Here is an 18755-nt window from a genome sequence, read left to right as displayed (position 1 = left end):
AGACCAGGGCGCAGGAGCACGTTAACATTCTCAGGTATCTATTTTTAGTGCTCGACATGTTCGTCAGGTCTCGTAACTTGGCATGGCGTGAATATGATTCACAATTTAGGAAAAAACATGACGGTTCTTTAGTTATTCCTTTCGGGGTTAAGGATGTTGAAGTCTGGTTAGAGGTCTCTCAACAGCGTCGGCCTCCGTTGGACGGTGCGCCTCCTCGGAAAAGCTATGCTACCAACAGACAGGGGTCGACAGGAGTGGGGAGAGGGAAATGCTTTGCCTACAATGACTCCAAATGTACTAGGGGGTCGGGGTGTCGCTTTCGCCACTCCTGTCGTCTCTGCGGAGGTGAGCATCCGGCCAAGGACTGTCGACGTGGGGCAGGAGGTATTTCCCAGGACCGTGCTGAGGGCCCCAAGAGTGCTAGTTAAGGCTTGTTCTCCAGTCCGTTTAGATTCTCTTATTAGATGGTTACATTTATACCCATGTAGAGAGGATGCACTTTTTCTTTACGAAGGTTTTTCAGTAGGTTTTCGTTTACCCATTGACAGGCAGTTGATTGTTAGGGCATCCCAGAATTTGCGCTCTGCCAGGGATTTTCCCGGGGAATTGAGGGTTAAGGTGTGTGCGGAGGTTTTGCTGGGGAGGATGGAGGGTCCTTTTCCTTGTCCTCCCTTGCATAATCTCTGTATTTCTCCAGTTGGCGTAGTTCCTAAAAAAGTGCCGGGCAAGTTTCGGTTGATTCAGCATCTTTCATATCCGCAGGGAGGTTCTGTTAATGATGCCATACCAGAGAATTGTCGTAGGGTCGTTTACCAATCATTTGACGATACCTTGAATTTAGTTCGTAGTTTTGGACATGGCGCTTTGTTGGCTAAATTAGATATAGAATCAGCTTTTCGTTTATTACCAATGCATCCTGAGGCCATGAGATTTCTGGGTTTTAGGTTAGATTCGGGCTATTTTGTAGATAAGTGTTTACCTATGGGCTGCGCGGTTTCCTGTGCCTATTTTGAGAAATTCAGCTCCTTTCTTCAGTGGTGTCTCCATGCCGGGACCGGACAAACGGGCATAGCACACTATTTAGATGATTTTCTCTTTATGGGTCCAGGAAGAAGTGACGTTTGTGCTGACCTCCTTTTTTCTGCGCAGTCCTTATTTAGAGTTTTAGGTGTTCCCGTTCCTAACGAGAAGACAGAGGGTCCGTCTGTTTGTTTATCTTATTTGGGAATTGAGATAGATACGATAGAGGGCTGTTGTAGACTTCCCATTGATAAGGTTGAGAAGCTGCGTGGTCTTATTGAGGTCTGCTTAGCAGAGGATTCAGTAAGGTTACGTAGAGTTCAGTCTCTCCTCGGCTCTTTAAATTTTGCTTGCCGTATTATTCCTGTGGGTAGGGTCTTTTGTAGAATATTGGAGAGGGCAACAGCTGGCGTGGTTCGGCCGCATCACTACATTCGCCTGTCCGCGGAGATAAAGGAGGATCTTCGCATGTGGAATAGATTTTTGATACACTTTAATGGTGAACGCATTTGGCCTTCGCCTCCATTAGCGAAGTTTGTTGCAACTTTTTACGGATGCGGCCGGATCATCCGGTTTTGGGGCCTTTTTCAATGGGGAATGGTGCGCGGCTCCGTGGCCGATAGCTTGGCGTGAAGAGGGTTTGACGGATAACTTGTTGCTGCTGGAACTTTTTCCAATTGTCGTATCAGTTGAACTTTGGTCCCTGCGACTGAGCAACTGTCATGTAGTATTTTGGTGCGACAATTTGGGTGTGGTTCATGCCATCAACAATCAGCGTTCGTCTTCGCATTTTGTTTTGCGTTTGCTCCGACATTTAGTTTTGCGCTGCTTGGAGTTTAATATTAGATTCAGGGCGAAGCATGTGCCAGGGGTGTGTAATGACATTGCAGACGCGCTGTCCCGATTTCAATTTGATCGCTTCCGGGCGCTTGTGCCGTCGGCTTCTAACGTTGGTTTGGTCTGCCCCTCGTTTGTGTGGCAGATTATCAGGCCGGCTTAGAAGGTTTGCGTTAAAGTCGCTTGCTCCATCGACTTTACGGGCTTACTCAGCCGCTTGGCGGGATTGGTGCACGCATTGTGCTCTCCCAGACGTGGAGGGTAAGTCTCCGGAACAGTTGATTTCATCTTTTGTTTGGTTTCGTTATCAGCAGGGCAGATCTAGAGCGTTTATAGGTTCCGCGCTTGCTGGTATCTCCTTTTTCTGCAAATTAAAAGGTTTGCATGACCCCACCAAGGCTTTCGTGTTAGTGAAGGCTTTGAGGGGTTGGGCTAAGGGGTCGCCAGCTCGTTCAGACTCTCGCCGGCCAGTCGATTTGCAGCTTTTGTCTGGCTTGTTGACTTCAATGGGAAAGATAGCGGTTGATTTGTATGAAACTTTTCTTTTTAGGCTTGCTTTTGCGGTAGCATTTTTCGGGGCGTTTCGTGTTAGCGAGGTAGTGTCTACCAATAAAACTTTCACAGTTTCTGGTCTTTTGTTAAAAGACATTGGGCCTGATTCAGACCCACTCGCGAGCGGCTGTCCGCTCGCAAGTGGGTCGATGTTATGCACTGAGCATGCGCACGACGGAGGGAGCTCCGTCGTGCGCATGCGCCAGACGCGACGAGCGAAGGAAAGTCCTTCGCTCGTTGTGTCCGATCAAAGGGGGCGTGCTGTCAATGTTGATTGACAGCACGCCCCCTTTGGTGGGCGTGCCGGGATCGTGCCTCCCTGACGGGGACGTTCCCACGGGAACGCCTCCCGTCAGAAGCCGGCCCACTGACATCACTAGTGATGTCAGTGGGAGTGATTTTGGCTCTGATAGAGCCAAAATCACTCCGGAGTTTGCGGTTGAAAACCTCAACCGCAGGCTCCGGCTCGCAATTTCGATGGTCGCGATGGTCTCGACCATCGCGGCCATCACAAAGCACGCTCGTATAGCCTGTGGGTGGTGACCCACAGCTATACGAGCGTCCAGGAGGACGCTCCATGAAAATGGAGCCCGGCCCTCATTCAGAGCGTGCGCTCTGCTCAGAGCGTACGGCTCTGAATGAGGGCCATTGTTTTTCGTGACTCAGCGATACTTTGCAAGCTGCGTTTCTCCAAAACAGATCAAACAGGCAGGGGGAAATGGGTTACTCTGCATAAGAATAGGGATTTAGACATCTGTCCAGTTCAGTTAGCTGCCAGGTTTATGGAGTTACGTCCTAGTGGGGGTGCGCAGTGGCTAATTCATGCGGATGGCACTCCTCTGACCAAGTTTCAATTTGCAGCGGTTTTTAAGAAATGTTTGTTAGAATTGGGTTTGAATCCTTCAGAGTATGGCACGCATTCTTTTCGTATTGGCGCTGCTACTTGTGCGGCCCTCTCAGGGGCGTCTGTGCAGGACATTCAGAAGGTGGGGTGCTGGAAGTCAGCTGCATATAAAAAGTACGTGCGCTGCGATAAGGTATAGGGGCGCACCCTGCGTTAACCCGAAAACGTTGCTTACCCGCCAATTGGTCAACGGTTAGCGTTGAGCAATTGGGGGTGTGAAGGGATTTTTAATTTTTCCTCCCGTTAGCCATGATTTGACCCATTTGGTTCACGGGCAGGTTTTTTGGTTTTTCTTCTTCACTCGGGTTCCTGTTTTCCCCAGTTCTGCATCCCTGCTAGTCAGTTGCTATGTGTTACTAAAGTTGTGTCCGTTGGAATTGGGTTTGGTGCGGTTCTCACGGTTAGGTTCTCTCTTTTTCCACAGCATTGACGGAAGAAGAGGGGCAGGTGTGGCTTCTTGGTCACTCATATATTTTTTGGGCGGAAAAATATGTGTTGTCCCAAAAACAGGTTTTGTGGCCTCGCAGGTTTAGTGCGTTGGATTGGTGTTAGGGGCTTGCGTGTTGCATCTGTTTTGGCACTGATAGTTTCATCGGTGGCTAAGTGGGGAGTTCCGAATATATTGGTTTTACATGTTGGTGGCAATGATGTGGGCCAGTTGAAAGGTGTGGAGCTGATTGTCAGGATTCGTGAAGTGATGGACGAGATACGTTTGCAGTGGCCCAATATTCGGATTGTATGGTCTGAAATGATGCCTCGTTTGACATGGAGGGGAGTGCGCAAGTATGGTGCTTTGGAGAGAGCACGTAAGAAAGCGAATGTTGCGATTGCCAAGCATGTGGAAAAAATTGGAGGAATTTTGGTGAGTCATGGCTTTTTGGTTGGTGATATTGGGAATGTCCTTCGTCATGATGGTGTGCATTTGAATGCTGTGGGGACCAGTTTGTTTGTGAAGGATTTATTCTCATTTTTGGTGTAGTTTTTGGGTGGCGGGCCAGTCTTTCCTTAGGGCCTGGCTTTGGCGGGAGTTCGCTGCAACTCAGTGGCTTTAGGTGGCGTAAGACAACTTTGTGGGGGCACTGTCCCTCATTGCCCCTGGCGAATTTGTCCTTCTCTTTGCGGGGGGACCCGGGTGCTGTTTTAGTGCGAAAGCACCTCGGATTGGCCCAGGAGGGAAGTGAGACTCTCACATCGTTAGTACGTCTTGAAGGGGGGTCGTTTAGTCGTCCTCCGAGTATTGAGCAAGGTGAAAGCTAGAACTGAGTTGCAGCGTCTCTTGGCCACCCTGGTTAGGTTGATTGAATTTAATTTATAAATAAAAAGCTGTGACCTTTTTTAGCCAAGCTCTGGTGTCCGTGTCTTTATTTATTTGTAACTTAAGTTAAGTAAGCTAATCAGGTGTTAAAGTATTGTAAAGCAGTAAACCAATACAGATCTTATGGTAGACGAAATCTGTATAGGATTGAGGATAGATAAGATTGATGGTTTCTGCAAGGTGTTTTTGTATATGACAGCCTGGTTGGCTGAGTGAAGGGTTTGTGTCAGGTGGCCAGATCATCCTATAGGCAGAGGGATAGGAGGAGTTAAATGGAGGATATATAAGGAAGGGTTAGAGGGCAGCTCAGCCTCTTTTGCAGTGGAATTTCGGAACCCACCATCCCACCCACATTTAAGTTGTGTTCACTAATCTGCTTTTTTTCCAATTTAGGTGAGGCACAGCATGGCGGGAGTTCGCTGCAACTCAGTGGCTTTAGGTGGCGTAAGACAACTTTGTGGGGGCACTGTCCCTCATTGCCCCTGGCGAATTTGTCCTTCTCTTTGCGGGGGGACCCGGGTGCTGTTTTAGTGCGAAAGCACCTCGGATTGGCCCAGGAGGGAAGTGAGACTCTCGCATCGTTAGTACGTCTTGAAGGGGGGTCGTTTAGTCGTCCTCCGAGTATTGAGCAAGGTGAAAGCTAGAACTGAGTTGCAGCGTCTCTTGGCCACCCTGGTTAGGTTGATTGAATTTAATTTATAAATAAAAAGCTGTGACCTTTTTTAGCCAAGCTCTGGTGTCCGTGTCTTTATTTATTTGTAACTTAAGTTAAGTAAGCTAATCAGGTGTTAAAGTATTGTAAAGCAGTAAACCAATACAGATCTTATGGTAGACGAAATCTGTATAGGATTGAGGATAGATAAGATTGATGGTTTCTGCAAGGTGTTTTTGTATATGACAGCCTGGTTGGCTGAGTGAAGGGTTTGTGTCAGGTGGCCAGATCATCCTATAGGCAGAGGGATAGGAGGAGTTAAATGGAGGATATATAAGGAAGGGTTAGAGGGCAGCTCAGCCTCTTTTGCAGTGAAATTTCGGAACCCACCATCCCACCCACATTTAAGTTGTGTTCACTAATCTGCTTTTTTTCCAATTTAGGTGAGGCACAGCATGGCGGGAGTTCGCTGCAACTCAGTGGCTTTAGGTGGCGTAAGACAACTTTGTGGGGGCACTGTCCCTCATTGCCCCTGGCGAATTTGTCCTTCTCTTTGCGGGGGGACCCGGGTGCTGTTTTAGTGCGAAAGCACCTCGGATTGGCCCAGGAGGGAAGTGAGACTCTCGCATCGTTAGTACGTCTTGAAGGGGGGTCGTTTAGTCGTCCTCCGAGTATTGAGCAAGGTGAAAGCTAGAACTGAGTTGCAGCGTCTCTTGGCCACCCTGGTTAGGTTGATTGAATTTAATTTATAAATAAAAAGCTGTGACCTTTTTTAGCCAAGCTCTGGTGTCCGTGTCTTTATTTATTTGTAACTTAAGTTAAGTAAGCTAATCAGGTGTTAAAGTATTGTAAAGCAGTAAACCAATACAGATCTTATAGTGCTGCAATCATCTCTCAGTATGTATGGGGTGGGGGGAAATGTTAGAGAGAGGAGTGCGCTCAGTGGCATCACAAGGAGGGTGCGGGCCGCACCCGGATGTCACCCGCCGAGGGGTGACACCAAGGTGCAGACTCCCTCTCAGTGACAGGAGCCGGGTGCTGCACTGTAGCATTAAGTGCAGCACTCGGCTCCTGACACTGTGAGGGAGCCGGCACTGCACACAGGGCAGTCCGCACCTCCGGTACCCCCTGTCGCCGCGCGCACAGTATCCCTCCCCGCACCAGGTGACAACGCGGAGAGGGACGCCACTGAGTATGCCTATGTTAATCCCAGCACCGGAACGCCAGACCGATCGTCCTCAGCCGGAGGTAAGTATACACTTAGCTGGGGATGGGGTGGTTAGGTTTAGGGACTCCCAGGGGGATTTAGGGTTAGGCACCCCCCCGCGGAAGGTTAGGGTTAGGCTTGGGGAAGGGGGGGGTAGGTTTAGGCACTAGGGGGGAGGTTAGGGTTAGGCTCTAGGGGGAGAGGTTAGGGTTAGGCACCCCTAAGGGAGGGTTAGGGAGGGGAGAGGGGTTAGGGATAGTATGCTTACCTGTGCTGTCGGGATTTTGGACCATCGGGCTGCCGGCGTCGGGATTTAAACCACCGGGCTCATTCATACTGATTCCCATTTCTACATATGTCATGTGATTGCACAAGTAACATAACCTCGAACAGTACTTGCAAAGCTATTGTGCGTCTACCTAAATTACACATCTGTACAATGCTACAAAATTATACATAGCTAGAGAATTGATAAATTAATCCATTCTAGTGGTAAATGCTGTACTTGTCTAATCTCTATATCTAATTTAGACCCTTTGTAGAAAATATTTCAGCTTTAGTATTCCTTCCATGAAATACTGAATATGTCATGCAGCGTCGGAGCACGATGGGTGCTTACCGGGTCTGACAACTGTTTTATGTAGCAGCTGTCTTCTCTCTACTTCCCACCCCATTTACTACTTCTCTGTCAGAATCCAGTTTGCACCTATAGAGTAACTTTGTAACTGTGGTTATGTGACTGCCCTGACACCAGTAAGCTGCCAGAGTATTAGACCTCACAACATTGCCCTATCTGTTCTGGCTAGCTTGTCTTCTGGCCTACTCTTTGCTGAACCATTTGCTTTATTCTCTGTTCAGGCCCGGGTTAATAGGGGGCGTGGCCTAATCGCGGAAGGCGTGGTCACGCCCCCTTCCCGGAAAAAAAAAAAAAAGATCGGCGCTGGGGAGGGGGGCACTCTAGGCCCCCTCAGCCCTGCTCAAAGCCAGGGAGGGTGCGATCAGTGTGATCGCTCCCCCACACAGGCATAGGAGACTGCTATGGCTGCTGCTCAGCAGCCACGAGCAGTCTCCACTGCAGCTCAGCACACGCTGTGTGCTGGGCTGCTGTGAGGGAGGGGGAGTGGCACCGGACCCGGGCCCCTCAGGAAGCCCGGGCCCCGGTAATCTGTACCCGCTCCCCCCCCCTCTCGGTGCCCCTGTCTCTGTTAACTGCTTTTGGCATTGGCAAGATCATCCTGTGTACCGACTTCTGCTTGCTGACTATGCTACAGCCTCTCACACTAGTTTGGGTGCCACAACCTGTCCTGTGTACAACTTGTGGAGGTAGAAAATGGGGACTAACAAATGGTGCAGAAAAGCTGTAGGGGATGTGGTATATGTTGACATTCAGGATGATGACATTTTCAGAATGTCGACAGGTAAAATATCGGAATCCACAATGTTGACTCTGACATTGTCAGTACCAGCAGTTATGGACACAACTAACCTGCCTCTAACACTGAGCAGGTCACTGATTGCTGGCCTTCCCAAATAGAATACTTAACAGAACCCAGCGGGGCTCAGCCTCATGCTAGAGTTAACATAAGACCTCTCTCAGACATTAACAATCACCTCCAGCACCGATGAAGCATACAGGGAAGCAACCAACAGCCAACCACTATAAGAACCTGCTCAGTGCATGAGTATCTATTGTGTTCTACATAGGTGCTCCTGCTCTAGAACTACAGTACATCCGGAAAGTATTCGCAGCGCTTCACTTTTTCCACATTTTGTTATGTTACAGCCTTATTTCAAATTGGAATAAATTAATTTTTGTCCTCAAAATTCAGCACACAATACCACATAATGACAACGTGTAAAAAGTTTTTTCGAGATTTTTGCAAATTTAATAAAAAAAAAAACACTAAGAAATCACATGTACATAAGTATTCTGAGCCTTTGCTCAATACTTGTTGATGCACCTTTGGCAGCAATTACAGCCTCAAGTCTTTTTGAATATGATGCCACAAGCTTGGCACTATATTTTGGCAGTTTCCCCCATTCCTCTTTGCAGCACTTCTCAACAGGGCCGCCATCAGGGAGGGACTGTCGGGACTGGAGTCCCGGACCTGAACACTCGGGGGGCCCGCCCGGCGTCTGCTGCTGCCTGCACGCCTGCCAACCACTACCCCTCTGCAGTGAAAGGCCCGAGGGGGGTCGCTCCTACCAGTATGCTGCAGGCCTGCAGCCGCCCGCGCAAGTGCCCACCGCTATCTCCCCGGCCGGGCCTCGCCCCCGCTGCAAAATACAGTGAGTGACTTGTACTGAGTGACTTCTCACCCAGCCGCGCCGCCCTCCTGCTTTGGCCGCTGTGCCCACTACCTTGCCCCCATTAAAGTTTCGGGTTTTTTTACACTGAAGCAAGCGTGGCATGACGTCATGATGTCATGCCACACCGCTAAATGAGAGAGAGGTGCTGCTGCAGGTGGGTAGTATGAGGAGCCGGCGTCTGGAGCATAGAGGCTAAGTTAGAAGAAGGAGCGAGATAGGTAAGTTAAGTGTATGTGTGTGTGTCTTTGTCTTTGTGTGTGTCTGTGTCCTTTCTCCCGGGCCAGGCCATTTTAATGGATGTGTAGTCAATTTCAGACAGTGGATACAGTTGATGGGACTGAGGGAGAAGGGGTGGGGGCCCTGCCTTTTTTGTTAGTCCCGGGCCCCATCATTTCTGATGGCAGCCCCGCCTCTCAAGCTCCATAAGGTTGGATGGGAAGTGTCGGTGCACAGCCATTTTCAGATCTCTCCAGGGATGTTCAATCGGATGTAACAAGTCTGGGCTCTGACTGGGCCACACAAGGACATTCACAGAGTTGTCCTGAAGCCACTCCTTTGATGTCTTGGCTGTGTACTTAGGGTTGTTGTCCTGCTGAAAGATTAACCGTCGCAACAGCCTGAGGTCAAGAGCGCTCTGGAGCAGGTTTTCATCCAGGATGTCCCTGTACATTGCTGCATTCATCTTTCCCTCTATCCTGACTAGTCTCCCAGTTCCTGCCGCTGAAAAACATCCACACAGCATGATGCTGCCACCACCATACTTCACTGTAGGGATGGTACTGGCTTGGTGAGCGGTGCCTAGTTTCCACCAAACATAACGCCTGGCATTCACGCCAAAGAGTTGAATCTTTGTCTCATCAGACCAGAGAATTTTGTTGCTCATGGTCTGAGATTCCTTCAGGTGCATTTTGCCAAACTCTAGATGGGCTGCCATGTGCTTTTTACTAAGGAGTGGCTTCCATCTGGCCACTCTACCATACAGGCCTGATTGGTGGATTGCTGCAGAGATGGTTGTCCTTCTGGAAGGTTCTCCTCTCTCCACAGAGGAATGCTGTAGCTCTGACAGATTGACCATTGGGTTCTTGGTCACCTCCCTGACTAGGGCTCTTCTCCCCCAATCGCTCAGTTTTGATGGCCAGCCAACTCTAGGAAGAGTCCTGGTGGTTCCGAACTTCTTCAATTTACCGATGATGGAGGCCACTGTGCTCATTGGGACCTTCAAAGCAGCAGATATTTTTCTGTATCCTTCCCCAGATTTGTGCCTTGAGACAATCCTGTTTCAGAGGTCTACAGACAATTCCTTGGACTTCATGCTTGGTTTGTGCTCTGACATGCACTGTCAAGTGTGGGACCTTATATAGACAGGTATGCCTTTCAAAATTATATCCAATTAACTGAATTTACCACAGGTGGTCTCCAATTAAGCTGTAGCAACATCTCAAGGATGATCAGTGGAAACAGGATGCACCTCTGACATGCACTGCCAAGTGTGGGACCTTATATTGAGAGGTGTATGCCTTTCAAAATCATGTCCAAACAACTGAATTTACCACATGTAGACTCTAATTGAGCTGTAGGAATATCTCAATGATGATCAGTGGAAACAGGATGCACCTGAGCTCAATTTTGAGTTTCATGGCAAAGGCTGTGAATACTTATGTACATGTGATTTCTTAGTTGTTGTTTTTTAATTAAATTCGCAGCCTTTTTACACGATGTCATTATGGGGTATTGTGTGTAGAATTTTGAGGACAAAAATGAATTTATTCCATTTTGGAATAAGGCTTTAACATAACAAAATGGGGAAAAAGTGAAGCGCTGTGAATACTTTCTGGATGCACTCTATACTCTTCAGTTTAGTTTTCTTCCAGTGTTGTTTAAACTCTCGTGTTCGGTTTCCACAACAGCAGTACATTCTTATACGCATTTCCATCCTTACCGGGATAGTAGGGGATTTCTGCACAGGACTATCTAATTCAATATGTTAGGATTTTTTAAACCAACTGTATGTACAGATATCACAAAAGATAAGTCTAAATTATTTATATGAAGGTTTATGGTGCTCCGCAGGAGTTTAGGGTACTGGTTATTCAAAAACAGATATTACTCTACTGAAATCTACTGTCTAAAAAAGACTGAACTCCTGTGTGGGGGCATGCTTTTACAAGTTAGATTCCACTCACAGTGTGAGTCCTCATATCATCTAAGTGCTCTGTTGCTTTCATGGTGAGTACCAGCAAAACTGGGCCGCAACCTGGGCCTTCACTGAGTAAGGTACAAATCCTCTTGTGGGGATTCCTGCTGAAGTCCGGTGGGGGTCTAAAGCTGGCCACACACAGGGCCGGCTCCAGGCATGTTCCACCTGAGCGGCTGCACGAGGGCGCCACCTACAGAGGGCGCAATGATTTTCTGCCGGCATCTTCGCTGGCTGTCACTGTCATGCCAGGCTCTGCTCAGCCAACCCACTCCGCTGTTGCTGCTGCTGCGCTTTTGCCCTACCGCTGACACTGGAGGCCTGGACAAGTTGAAGAGGGCATCCGTGATGTGCAGGAGACGGTAAGTGAATGCCGCTCATGGCTCATCCCCCCATCACATCATGGGCACAGGCTGGCACTGGCAGGCAGGCTGTGTGTGTGTGTGAGACTAATGGGCTGGCATGCCGCACCCCACCACATACATACAGCCTGCCTGTCAGTGCCAGCAGCCAGCCCATGAATAAAAAAAAACGGTGCTGGAGTCTGAATGGATGCTACGCGCATTCAGTGATGGGAGAGTGCTGGGGGAAGCCCAGCTAGTGAGGCTCACCCCAGCCTGACGTTATTTGGAGGCGTGCCATGCAGGCATGCCTCCAAATAATGTCACATAGGGGACGTGGCCTATGGTAATTACTCCACGCCCCCATTTTTGGTCTAAGCTGCGCGCCATTTAAGGGCACCCTCTTAAGAGCCAGCACAGGGTGCTCCAACCCCTGGAGCTGGCCCTCGCCACACACATAGTGATTTTTTAACCAATTTGGCCAATTTCGATGAATCGTGTAAAATATGGACAAATCGTGAGTATCCACTCTTGATCACGATGCCGATGCGCGTCCACGCTCGTCATATCTCGCATCTTCAGATCTACCGTGCTGTAGGGCAGATTTGCCAATCTGGGACACAATGCACTGGATGCACGATAGATCTTAAGTCAGATTGGACATTTTTTACTCCAAATCGTGAGTAGGATTGCTGGGGAGCTGCCGGGGGACAGTTCAGGGGAAATCCTACACATCGTGGGATCGTGTGCAGATCGTTATGTGTGTGGCCAGCTTGACTTTGCTTCAGTGTATTTGGTTGCACCAATTCCACCTGTTGGCATTTAGCTGCTGTGTGTGTACTCTGTTACACTTGCTGTCTGTTTTAAGCTCCAGAGTTATTGCAATATTATCTCTGCATCTTAGTACGCGCTGTTCCTATAGTGCCAACACAGCTGTGCCGCTCATTGCACGTTATGTGCTTCCCTCACAGTGCCAACACAACCGCGCCTCTCATTGCATGCTAGGTGCTGTTCCCACAGTGCCAACACCTATGTGTATCTCATTACATGCTATATGCTGTCCAAACAGTGCCAACACCTCTGTATACACTATTGCATGCTATGAGCTGTTCTTACAGTGCCAACACATCCATGCCTCTCAATACACACTGCACGCCGTTCCCACAGTGCCGACACATCTGTGCCTCTCATTGCATGCTACGTGCTGTTCCCACAGTGCCAACATATGTGTGTCTTGTTGAACGCTACGTGCTGTACAAACAGTGCCAACGCATCCTGCTTGTAGCATGCTACCAAAATCCCACACTATGGGGGAGATTTACTCAGGGTCGAGTTGATCTGATTTGCTGTTTCTTGATGATAAACATCCAAAATAGCAAGGAGATTTACTAAGAGACAATTGTCATAGATATCGCATGTCAAACCCTAATTCGCAAACCAAATAACTGCATCTCACCATAGGACCAAATATCCTTGGAATAACATTGACATCACTGCAAATCACAAAGATTTGTGTTTGCAAACTCACATCACCCAAATCACTAATCAATGCACAAAATGAATAAAGGCCAAAAAATCGTGTTCATGTGAATCCTGGAGCCGTGCAGGCTTTAGTGTGAAAAGTGTATGTAAAGGGCTAATTTCTTAAAAAAACACGATGTGTGGTTCCCCCCTCCCAAGCGCAACCAGCGTTTGGCTTTGTGAGTCAGTCCTAGTTAAGGAAATCCAGGACAAAAACGGCATTGGGGTCCCCACTATGTCAATGAACCAGCACTGGGCTCCTGAGACGCTCTTGGTTGAGGAAATACGGAGAAAGACTCTGTAGGGGATTCCTTCAACCAGCATCATGCTCTTACTATCGGGGGTGTAATTCTGCAGCCGGCGGACACACTTGACAGGATCCCCCGGCCAAAGCATTCATTCTTACACACTACTCTGCCCAGGCCGGAGATCCCTGGGGAGGTGGGGAGCCCCCCAAAAATTGGTTCTCCCTATCCAGGCTACCCCAGGCCGTGGCACTATAAATAACCCTACCCCTTACCTTAATTGCAGCCTACCCCTAATTGCAGCCTAATCCTTACCCTAATTGCAATTTAACCCTAACCCTTATTGTAGCTTAACCCTAACCCTAATGATAGCCTAACCCTAATTGTAGCCTAACCCTAATTGTCGCAGGTGTCGACTGTAACCCACTGTTGGATCTGCTGTTAATGTTGTGGGGGTCACTGGCGGAAAAAAAACAACTCGTACTGTAGACTCTTCACTCCTGTTCTAGGTGGCACAAATCATTAGTTGCTAGATTAGAATCCACCATGTGGAAAAGTAAACGTGACAGAGCCCTTGGTATCAATTTTACCCAGAAGCTCTTTTCATGAATGTTATGAACAAATAAATGTTCCTGGGAGTTCAACCTCTCGGTCATACATCCCTAACACTTTGTATGATCTCCTGTTTCATTTCTCTTTTATTTGTTTTTGTTTGGTAAACCTTTGCTCTATGCTTTTTGATGTGCAACAATACTAAAGGCATGCCCCATATTTAAATAGAAAATTGATGTACATTACTTTGTACAGTTCCTATCAAATATATATTTACATTTTTGTATCATAATAACAATTTGTTGTTGTTGACAAACGGGTTGATGTAGAGTTTTTGTAGCTTATGTGAAATCGCTCTACACATGGCCAGATGGGGTTATGTATGGGATGTGGGCGTTCGGGATCCTGGAGGTCAGCATCCTGATGCCGGCATCCGGACTAGGTTAGCATCCCGACGGCTCAAGGTAAGTATACCTAACCTAAACCCTAACCCTCCCTCCCCAGTGCCTAAACCTAACCCTCCTCTCTTAGTGCCTAACCCTTCCCCTAGTTGCCTAACCCCTAACTCCTAACCCTCCCCCCAACCCAGGTACTTACCTTCGGGATTCCTGCAGTTTGGATGCCGGCGCCAGTATTCCGATAAGTGTTGGGATTCCAGCATTGGAATTGTAACCACCGGAATCCCTGCTGTAGGGATATTAAAGGTATGCTGGCCAGAGGTATGAAGTGAGGAATGTGACGAGATGCATGCATCGAGCTTGAAAATTGGGGTTCAGCCTTGCTGTACACCCATTATACAATCTATGTTTAATACTGTTTGTTTTGTATTTTGTTAACTATTTATGCATGTATTTTACATTCATTGTACAATCTTTACATTTTGCACACACTGCTATTGCCAATAATCGGGAATGTTCACTGGCGCCAGACATGTACTGTGCATGTGCAGTACAGGTCCTGCGTGATTGCACGCAGAGCAGCAGCAGACTGTTTGTGATTGACAGTCTGCTGCCATTTGGGGGCAGGGGGGACCGCGGATGGTCTTAGTTTTCCAAAATAGGCGTATCAACGCCGTTGGGGGGAAGGGAAGAGGCCAGAATCTCCATTGGCTTCCGTCCACTACTGAATCTCCTCCTGTGTTAGTTCAGTGATTCAGTCCAAACGATTACTGAGTGCTGAAGATAACTGTGCTGTTAAAGGGCCTGATTCAGCAAGGATGGCAATATAGCATACACACACAGTTTTACTATGAATATATGCAAATCCATAGCTATCACAATGTCTCCACACCACTACATAAGGATGCCCAATTCAACTACATGCACATCCGTAAGGTTTAGCAAGACTGTGAAAACATTGCTACAATCGAGTACCATTGGACCCATACGCACAGTTAAGGCAGGTCAGACCTCACTCAGGAACTGCTCACTGCAGCGCACATGATATGAGGCCTCAGGCTGCGTATGGTATTGCAGTGGATAATTTATGCATGCCCATGCAACGGCATTCAAATGCACTGGCACGTCTGCGTTCGGCTGACCACCCCCAGTCACCACCCACAAATGGCAATCACTCTGTGAAGGGTCTGCGTAGTCACTGTGATCACAGGCCCGATCGCAATGACTGGTTCGCGCACGCACACTACAATACATACGCATGCACACAACACAACAATCGGCCGATTGCATGCGTATAAGCAACTGCATTCCTTGCTGAATCAGGCCCAAAGTCTGAATTATATGTACTGTGCCTTATTATTGGAGAGCTGAAGCTGTTGTTTTCTCTGAATCAAGAAAGATCAGCATTAGATGCTAACTTTGCCTCTTGTGGATTCCCTATTGTGGATTACAAGTAAGTGCATGCAATAGTTCAGTTACCACCTAGCAAGAGAGTACTCCAATGAAAGAACTTTGTGTTCACCTTAAAGTAAATGACTGATCAGTCTGAGGTTTTACTAGTTTGCACAGAGTGATAATATATTTAGCTATTTCATTATACAGTACAGTATGTGCCTTTGAGAAGGTTATTGTGTGTTTACAATACAAGATTTTGAAATAATGGAGAAACTGTATATTATGTAGTCATAGCTAAAAAGGTGCTGCAGCAGTTAGGATAAAGAAGTGTATTTAATTGCCAAGATAACTACCACAGATGGATTACCCATTGCAGAATTGTTAACCAATGTCATATATCAGTATTATTTAATTTGTGAAGAATTGCATGGCATTTGTATACTACCATTTTACTGGGCATAGCCTCTTTGCTGCAGCTTGAGAAGGACAAGCTCATGGAGTCATCGCCAGGGAGAAAAAAGGAAGATCCACTTGAGCTGCCATCTCTACTGTAAGGTACCATCTAGACAGTGGCGTATCTATAATAGGTGCAGTGTGTGCGGGGCAACTCTGCATCAGCCTCATAGACCAATTGCAGTACAAAGCCTATTAGATGACTACCAAAATGTATTAGAGAGTTACAGCTCTGGTCCAAACCTTCCCCCATGACTCCATGTTTCTGCGGCAACACATTTACAGCATTGTATAATGACAATATTGAGTTTGGAAATGGTAATAAGAATGAGTTTTTAGAAACACAGCACATTTTATTTCGTGTCCATGTTCTGACTGCATTATATATTAATGAATTGGCACATTGGTTGCACTATTAAATCAACAAAAAGTTTGTTTGCCCAGTAAAATCTTTTTCTTTTTATTATAACAGGGGTTCCCAAACTCCGTCCTCAAGGCACCCTGATGGTCCCGCTTTTAAGGATAACCATGCTTGGGCACAGGTGACTTAATTAGTACCTTAGGCCCTGATTCAGAGCCGGACGCTTTGACCAGAGCGCTCGCTCTGAATCAGGGCCCACCTCCATAAATATGGAGCGTCCTCCTGGACGCTCGTATAGCTGTGGGTCACCACTCACAGCCTATACGAGCCTGCAGGATGATGGTCGCGATGGTCAAGACCATCACGACCATCGCCAGTGCGAGCAGAAGCCTGCGGTTGAGTTTCTCAACCGCAAGGCCAGGAGTGATTTTGGCTCTATCAGAGCCAAAATCACTCCCACTGACATCACTAGTGATGTCAGTGGGGCCGGCTTCTGATGGTAGGCGTTCCCTTGGGAACACCTCCGTCTGGCAGGCACGCCCACCAAAGGGGGCGTGCTGTCAATCAACATCGACAGCACGCCCCCTTTGATCAGACCCAACGAGCGAAGGAAAGTCCTTCGCTCGTCGCGTCTCGCGCATGCGCACGACGGAGCTCCCTCCATCGTGCGCATGCGCAGTGCACACCATCGACCCACTTGCGAGCAGAACAGCCGCTCGCGAGTGGGTCTGAATCAGGCCCTTAGTCTTTTGATTAACCATCTGTGCTCATCATGGATATCCTTGAATCCTGGGCTGTTAGGGTTTCTTGGGAACCTCTGTATTATACTGAATTTTTAAGGAAAACAAAAGCACTTAAAGTAATCGCATACATTATGGTATATTTTCCATTTTTATACTATATATTATCTACCACATGTACTTTAACTGATCATTGTTGCATATATTTTTGTTCTCTAGGAACTATGTGGACAATAAAGGTACTTCGTGAAGTGCTATTTGCAATGTACAACATTGAGCCCACAATTGACCCCTTTATGCTTGAGTTTGGAAAACCTGACAAATTTGAGGTTTGTATACAATATTACATTTATGTTACGTCAGATACTGGATAATGTCAATCATTGTTGAATAATTGAATCATTATCTAAGCTGACAAGAATTGTTACACTTCACAAAGCACAGATACAAACTTTAGGATTAAGGCTAGATGTACCATAGCTATTGTGATCTGTAAACTAATAATAACACAGCCTGTAGGTCGCGCATGAGCACCGCCATCACTGCTCTGACAGGAGCAGTGAAAAGGAGCAGTGAAGCCGCTCGCGGGGACACTTGATTTTGCATCAGCTGCCACCGCGCCAAGCACTGATTAATTGTCAAGTTAGAGTGTTAATTATCAGGGTCTGTTCAGACCCCGATAATTAACATCATGAATAGGCTCATATAACTTAGGACTATAAAGGCTGAAAGACAATACTGGAAGCTAGTTACATACTATATGTACTACAAATGTGTTCTACCCAATAGCAACAAACAGTAAATTATTTCTGATCACTCCATTGCAAGGTAGACAATGAAAGTAAATATCTGATTGGGTTGCTGCACTTTTATAATTTTCACCTTTGTAATGCTGGCCATACACGCTACAATTATCGGGACGATCCGCCTGATATCGGCGGATCTCTGCGATAATTGTAGCGTGTGGGGGGGCGACCGAGGGTTAAATATTGCTCGGTCGGGCATGCTGGATTGTCCAGCATGCCCGTCCGATGCGATATTTCCCGTTAAACTGTCGGCCGCATTGGGCAGTGTATATCCAGCGCAGCCGACAGACAGACATTTCCTGTGTTCCTTCCTACGGGGTGTCTCCTCCCCCGGGGGCGGAGCGCAGATGTCGGGCTGATACACTCTCACAGTGTATGCCGGCGACATCTGCGGCTGGCAGGCTGCCAGATAAAATGTCTGTCGGTCTGACTGACATTTTATCTGGCAGTGTATGCCCAGCATTAGTAATGTACACTCAGCTGTTTTGATATCATTTTTTTCTTGATTCCAGTTATTGGCAAAATAATATATTAGAGATGGAAATTGGCATAGATATCATAGATCACTGATCTCCATGGACAGAATGGCTGATGCTGGCACTTTACAGAGGTTGATCATGTAGCAATAAAGCATGGTGCACTTCACCTATGCATCACTGCTCTTCATCCGTTTCTGTAAAGGGCCAATGTACATTGCAAATAAGTCACCCATTGTTTGAATCTTACATTATGCTACTTCACTCACTTAACTAGTAACTAGAAATAACCACACGGACACCTATGTGGAATTAAAAGAGGACACAGCCGAAATGTATTGATCAATTTGTAATTAGAAAGATGGTGGCAGTAAAAAAGCAGTGCGCCAAGGCCACAGCCTGGCAAATATATTTGACTAAATAATAAGAGGCGGATCCCTGCCCGGCGTAAACTGGCCTGAGGTAGAACCATTCTC

General features: G+C 47.3%; 1 protein-coding gene across 1 annotated transcript in view; it reads left to right on the top strand.

Moving 5' to 3' along the window:
* The window catches only part of LOC148521939 (sulfotransferase 6B1-like), a 45901-nt gene that overhangs the window by 10120 nt on the left and 17026 nt on the right, over positions 1 to 18755 (top strand). Inside the window, exon 2 of the mRNA XM_088474503.1 lies at positions 17217 to 17326. Coding sequence (XP_088330629.1) covers positions 17217 to 17326 — 110 coding nt within the window. The remainder of the gene's footprint in view (positions 1 to 17216; positions 17327 to 18755) is intronic.

The sequence above is a fragment of the Taudactylus pleione genome, unplaced genomic scaffold (genome assembly GCF_031769625.1).
Source record: "Taudactylus pleione unplaced genomic scaffold, aTauple2 ptg000154l, whole genome shotgun sequence".
NCBI classification, from domain to species: Eukaryota; Metazoa; Chordata; class Amphibia; order Anura; family Myobatrachidae; genus Taudactylus; species Taudactylus pleione.
This window is presented reverse-complemented; position numbering and strand designations above follow the sequence as displayed.